We start from the raw sequence: 7,029 nt of genomic DNA, 5'->3' as shown, positions 1-7,029 counted from the left end.
TTAGTTCAGATAATATAAGTTCAACAAAAATAATTTTGTTTCAGACATTTTCATACTAAAATAAGTTTATTTCAGATAAAATAAGTTTAGTTAAGTTCATATAAGTCAGATAAATTCAGTTAAATCCATATAGATTCAGATAATATAAATTCGTTAAATCTATATGAATTCAGATAATATAAATTCGTTAAATCTATATAAATTCAGATAATATAAGTTCAGTTAAATCTAATATACATATATAAAGGAGACATATTTGCTGAACTATTAGAGCGCTACCTAGGATTACTAATGGTTTCGGCCAATGAAAAATAAGATTTCTAATTTATTTTTGAATTAAAAAAATCGAGTGCCACGTAGATAATTAATTAGGTGCCATGTAGATATTTAAATTAATTAATTAATTACTAATATACTCCATACAATTCCATTCAAAATCTAACGCTCTAACAATTAAAAATAAATCTAAAACAAAATTCAATCCGAAATCAAACATTAATCCAATATTAGAGCGTCACGTAGGAAATCTAACGGTTTCAGCCAATGAAAAATAAGACTTCAAAATTAGTTTTGAATTAAAAAGTTGAATGCCACGTAGATAAATAATTAGGTACCGCGTATATATTTTTATTAAATAATTATTAATATTTCTTATATACAATTTCATCCAAAATCAAACACTATAATAATTAAAAAATAAATTTAAAATGAAATTCAATCCAAAATAAAAAAAAAATCAATTTAATCTAATATATAAAATATAACGGTTGATATATGTAGGAGTTTTATTTTAACGTAACAATTTAATAGAAATCGTGCATCGCACGGGCTAAAATCTAGTCTATATAAATTCAGAGTCATTGGTAGTGTTTAACATTCGAAAGTACCATACCAATAATAAATAAATGCATATTCATTTTCTTCATTACCGGCGATTTGGCGAACTACTGAGCAACTGAGCAACCGAGCAAGGGCCAAGGGAGAAGTACCAAACTCTTTTTTTCGTCTGCAGCTTGCTCACTACGGACGCGAGTCACGCGATCACCCTCCACTGTAAGTGAATCAAATCACGAAGTCAAATCTTGATTTTCTTGTCTATTCACTCGTAATCACTCGTTAATAGTTGATTAAGTAAGCTGTTATTCGTGATTAATTGTGTAATGGTGTATATAATGAGCTGTAATTTCAGATTTCTGATGAATTCTAGGGCTTTTTATTGATTTTTTTGGACTAATTAGTTGAAAATTTGACGAACTTTTAAATTTTTTTGCGAGTTAGTGTCTTAGTGATTTGATTTTGGAATGTTTCATGTATATAGCAGTAAATATTGAAATCTTTTTACCCTTTGATTTGAGAAAAGTGTGAAAAATTGAGGTACTGTATATCCTTTCAGTTTTACCCAAAATTTAACATTTCATGATCCAGTTCCAGTTATTGGCTACTTACTAAATTTGGAGGTTAGAAATTAGAATTTTGGTGGTTCACTTTTGATAAAACTGAGGTTGCTGATTCAGTTGGTCAAATGCAGTTAATTATGTGTTGTTTATCTTAAAGACTTTTCAAACTTCTAAGGAGATGTACAGCAAATACACTTGAGTCGCGCCTCCTGTAGGATATAGGGAACTTTATGTCAATAATTGCTGTTGGCCCGAAGATTAGAATGGAGACTTGGTTTAGATTTTGACGGTTTTTGTTACATTGTTGCTTGTTTAAGAAATAGAGTAACAATGTTGCTTAAATTATGGTTTATGGCCTTGATTAGAAGCAATGTATTTGAAGTGTATTTATGCTCATGTAATCCTTAAGGTACTGGAATGGATGGCTTGTCTTTTTCGTGTTTGGGTGATTTTCCTCTGCGGGTTGTTTATGGTCGAGCAGCTGGTGCAAAGATAAATCTCATCTAGGTTCGACTCAGATGTGTACTTGTACTAATTCCAGTTGATAGCTATTGATGTAACTTAGTTTGATTGCAGCTCTTGCAATTGTGAATATGCAAATGTGTTTATGGGGGGTGGGGTAACTCCAAGGGGGCTGTCCAGTATGGGGCTGGTAGCACTACTTCTCTTGAGATAGTGGATTTATATGATGTCCAGTTGAAGTTATTATGCCTATGTTTGGAATATACCCGGTTGTATTGGCATTGCTTCTGTAAAGGAGGTTACAGTTATGGGAGATCATACATGGTAGCAGGAGTCTGGGAAGAGCTGAATATATTTGGTTATTTTCTATGGAACATTTTGGCTCCATGAGTTCAATATAGGTGTGTATTTCATATAATTCTTCAGCCACAACAATCAGCAGCAAATCACTTGGACTGTACTTATTAATGATATTATCAAAGTGGGGATTATGAGTAAGATTTGAAGATATGATTGCAGATCTTCTTGAGCAATGCCATTGGATGGGTTTTCTAGCATTAATGTATTAGGTCTTTGTTTAGATCCACTGTTCTAAGTATTTATTCTAAAAATACTTTGGGATATAATGTGAATAGAAAGAGCATGCTTAAAGAACAACTTGAATCTGAAAGCAGTGAGGAAAGTCAAGGGATATAGTTGCAGAAGATTAATGGGAAAAGAGATGTTTTAAGACTCTAGGTTACTCAGGATCACGAAGGATTACGTTTCACAGGATTATCCTCGAAGGATGGGGATGTGGTCGAGCTTTTTGTGAGAAGATGTGTTGTTAACTCAACACAAAGCACTTGCTCCTGAACTTGGTCGTGAGTACAGCTTCAGTAGAGCCTTTAAAAGTCAGGCGTCAACATTGAAATAAGGGGGTGTGAGGCAAGCAAATGGAACCCCATTTCTGTGGGGTCCAAGCATCAGTTTCAGGGATGGGAATTTGGAACCAAACAAGTAGTATGACTGTATGAGTATGCTTGGTCCCAAAGGATATGGCCATACGCCCTCAACGATTTTTCATCTTTCTTTACCACCCTAATTCTTTAAGACGTCCCTGAGCACTTTACAAGTCTAGTGTCATACCCCTTCGTCATAAAACCTTCAAATATGCTTCGTATTTCTCAAGTCATAGCACAAGATGTAAGCTTTTCTGAATAAAATTTTGCGAGAGTAAATTTTGCTGTTACTTATTTATGTGGGAGTCAGTATGTCACTGGTCTACCATTCTTTTAGGGAGGAGGAAGAAAGAGAGGATAACTATGATATTGTTTCTTCCTTTTCGATGTCTGGGAACTAGTCATGATTCTTCTTTGGATACAAGGGGAGGTATATTAGCTTGTACGGTTGTGCCTGTTGTATACTTGTGTTTCTCAAGCTGTTACTTGAATTCCACTTTTATTTATGCAATTATGATTTGATGGATGGACCGATGGACTATTTCTGTTAGATTACTTGGTAGGTTCTGTGTGACTTTGGAAAAACATAATCAAGTTTCCTGGACCAGAAGTTGCATTCAACTCATTCAAGTGTTTTTTCTCTTTAAATTAGTATAAGCAACTAAAGCAAGTTCCCTCTCCACCGTTAAGCTGATAAAGTGATAATGAAGCTAATGAACCCTAGAAAATACTTTGCAATGACCTGAGGCTCAGAAGTCAGAAATATAGAAGAGAATAGAATGTCAACAACTGGATTTTCAGGTTTTAAAGAATCATTGGATTATTTGATGATCTCTGTGAATTTTGTTTGTGGTTCAATGCACCTTTTTGGGCAAGTGTGAACTTGAGGCCTCACGGCTTGGGACTGTTTTGATATGAATGTAGAATTCAAAGTTTAAGTGTACTTTTCAGGATCGAATCGATCGATTATCCTTCCTAAATGGCATCAGCAGCCTCTGTAGCCTTAATTTCATATTCAGATTGTTGCCAAGGCTTCCAGCAATACAAGGGAAGATTTCCAATTGCATATGAAAGTCCGGGAGCATTATTATTTCCAGCTCCGTCTTTCCTCTCTCTACATCAGAAAAATCACATAGGGTGTCTCAGAGCAACACGACGCCCTTCAGTTGTTTGTGCCATCCGCCCCAAGAGTAAGTACTTACCCCATATACTTATCCAAAGTGTGTTTGTGACTTTGTCTTTATCATCCTTATTTCAACTGCAACTTTAAGCTGCTAGCTACTCAATGTGTTTCATATAGAATTATAGATGCCCCAGTTGCCTTTTGTTGTATCTAAGATCAAAGTTGGCTGTTCCCAGAATTTAATCTTGGAAAGAAATTTTCAGGATAAATGCTACTATTACAACATATTTTGCAAATCAATGGTTAACATTATCAAAATTGGACCAAAAAATTAGTCTGTTAAGAACTACTGAACTAGGGAATTCATCTGGGATGGTTGAAATATTTGATTGGGCTTGTAATACCTTAGTGGGGCTTATCAGGGCAAGGGAGCAATCTTGGAAACAAGTGAATCATTGATACTTGTCATGATACATCCTTAATTCAGAGGGCTAAAAGCCCTGAGCTATAAGGCTCTAGTTTTGTCTGTGCTTCTGGCTTATCAGGACTGAATTTAGTCTGCTTTGCCTGTCCCAAAATATTTCAATCTTAGTTCGTTGGTGCCTCATTGCCCGGAGCCATGGGAAACAATTGTTTGTTCTAGTCGAGTAATCCGCCTCTGGATATGCTTGGCTTATGTAAAATCTCATGATAATTGATGGTTTAAAATGGAGCATCGATCTATATAAAACAAAAACTTCTCAACAACATAGAGAGCGTCATATAAGCATGCGATATTTTTCCGTGTAAACTAAAATCTTGAAGTATAAATATATAGATTTAGATTGATTAAATAAATATGTAGTATAATATCTAGAAGAGTAGATTAATAGAGTTTGATTGTCAATAAATTAATCAAGAAAATTATAATGCGTAAATTAAGTATTCCTACGCTATTTGAAGAGTAATCTTATAGCATTCACCATATGCTCGAATCAATTAGGATCTTTTACTCGTGAGACAAATGTAAAAAAAAAATATTGAGAGTATGAATATAGTATTATAAATTTAGACTTTTATAACAAAACTTAAGCTACGCTAGGATTTTCCATCAGGGATCTGCAGCTAACTAAGATACACAGAGGCCAATAGCATGGGAGTGAGGACCCTCTCCATTTCCTAAAGAAATGGATGGGTTCATTTCTTAAATCAACAGTTGTAAACGCATTTGGGAATTCTTTTTCTAACTACCTTTGGTGTCATTATCTTAAGATAGGAAATAGATGGAAAGAAATAGAGAGGATCCTTACACATAGCATAGTATGCTGAAATTTGAGCTTTACACCCTTACTTTTCATGGTGTATATTTCGAAGTTCGAACTGCTTATGTTATAAAAGGGTGTGGAGTTTGCTGCATCGTATAATCTGAAAATCGTGCTTGATTTACGGATATATTGATGTGGTTAACACTTCACATTTTCTCATCCGAATGTATCTGGCGCAGCTGGAACAGTAACACAGACATCATGGGACAATCTAGTTACGAAAAATGAATCTCCTGTTCTTGTTGAGTTCTACGCGAGTTGGTGTGGGCCCTGTCAGATGGTTCATCGAGTGATCAATGAAATAGCCGTGGAATACAAGGGTAAACTCAAGTGCTTTACACTCAATACAGACAATGATTCAGCAATGGCAGAGGAATATGACATCAAAGCTGTTCCAGTGGTTCTTCTGTTCAAAAATGGGAGAAAACACAGTAGCGTCATCGGTACCATGCCAAAGGAATTCTATGTGGCTGCTATTGAGAAAATGTTGGCTTCTTAACTACCTTAGGCTCCGTTTGGTAGGGCGTAAAACGTTTTCATGGAAAACGATTTTCCCCTTTTCAATCATTTTACGTTGTTTGGTTGGTTAAGTTCCGTGTATTATAGGCAAACACTTGTACATAGGTGTATCGTATACAACATAATTGTTTCAAATCATATGAAAGTCTACTTCGCAAAGGAGTGATTTTTATGTGATTAAGGGCGAGTAACAGGTGATTGAGATTGTTGTTAGGTTGTTACTATTCACCTGGTGTATACAAGACCTTTATGTTGATACGAGTGTGGATGTGTGGGACAGTTTTAGTTAATTTGTTTATGCCCTATTGGGCCAATTTAAGTTTAATTTGTTTGTGCCATATTGGGCCAATTCATATTGTGAATATTACTCGAGTCTTAGGCAAATCAACTGCTTTGTTCTTTGGCTATATGGATTATGGAGTGGTTGACTACTTCACTGCTTTTTTTTTGTGTTAGCACCCGGTTCATCCTTATGGCTAATCCGGATTCGGGGTGAGTTCTGGGTGGATAGGTTCCAGTCCCCTCCCAATTGTTGTTGCGGGAGATTGAACACGGGTCCTCCCTACCAAGTTCAGCCCTAATCACCACTGAACCAACGGACAATTGATACTACTTCACTACTTGACTGTGTTGATTTGTTCCTTCAAAACATTTCAAATGCTTTTTTTGTTATTATACTCCTAGTAGTAATTAAATTCCTTTTCATTTTAGCTAGTTTACAAAGATAACTTTTTATTTTGATGATTATTTTTGTTTGCACTATGATTATTGCACTTTTAATGAATGAAAGTTCTAAAGAGACCCTTTTAATTCAATTAATATTTTTTTTATATAAATGATGTGAAAATCTTCTAGATGTGAATATATTATACTTCCTCCGTTCCGGAAATATCGCACCATGGTTGACTTTTACTCATTTAACCACTACTTTGACTCTTAATATCTCAAATCGTGTGCATGTAAAAATTATAAAAAATTAATATTTAGAAAATATATATCGATATGAATCTAACATGACCACACATGACTAAAATTTCCTTACGTACGAATCACAATAAATGGCCAAAATCGTCGTGTGAATAGTGTAAAAAACAAATGGTGCGATATTTCCGAAACGGAGGAAGTATGTGATAAGTGACATCTACGTATGTAGTAAGATGAATAATTGAATATTCTTTTATATAGTGTTGGAACTTATCTTAAAACATCTTTTCTGTACTACCTACTTATTTAAATATTCAATTTATTGATATTATTTGTACAAATTTTTCCAACAAGACCTT

The 7,029-nt window shown here is 34.6% G+C and overlaps 1 protein-coding gene across 1 annotated transcript; it reads left to right on the top strand.

Annotated features, from left to right (window-relative positions):
- Positions 1–872: 872 nt before the first annotated feature.
- On the top strand, positions 873–6,084 carry LOC110800376 (thioredoxin M3, chloroplastic-like). Its single transcript, XM_022005686.2, has 3 exons — positions 873–1,053; positions 3,752–3,990; positions 5,407–6,084. Exons 2-3 carry the CDS (start codon positions 3,780–3,782, stop codon positions 5,724–5,726), a joined length of 531 nt encoding a protein of 176 aa, XP_021861378.1. The 5' UTR covers positions 873–1,053; positions 3,752–3,779; the 3' UTR covers positions 5,727–6,084.
- Positions 6,085–7,029: the final 945 nt, after the last annotated feature.

The sequence above is a fragment of the Spinacia oleracea genome, chromosome 4 (assembly GCF_020520425.1).
Source record: "Spinacia oleracea cultivar Varoflay chromosome 4, BTI_SOV_V1, whole genome shotgun sequence".
Lineage (NCBI taxonomy): Eukaryota > Viridiplantae > Streptophyta > Magnoliopsida > Caryophyllales > Amaranthaceae > Spinacia > Spinacia oleracea.
The sequence above is the reverse complement of the archived record's forward strand: the minus strand, read 5'-3'. Positions and strand labels throughout refer to the sequence as shown.

What these genes read in the sequence shown, in the direction of transcription:
- LOC110800376 (XM_022005686.2), top strand. Translation starts at nt 3,780, where the DNA reads ATGGCATCAGCAGCCTCTGTAGCCTTAATTTCATATTCAGATTGTTGC. An exon ending in TTGTGCCATCCGCCCCAAGA is followed by an intron (nt 3,991 to 5,406) that starts GTAAGTACTTAC and finishes TATCTGGCGCAG; the next exon opens with CTGGAACAGTAACACAGACA.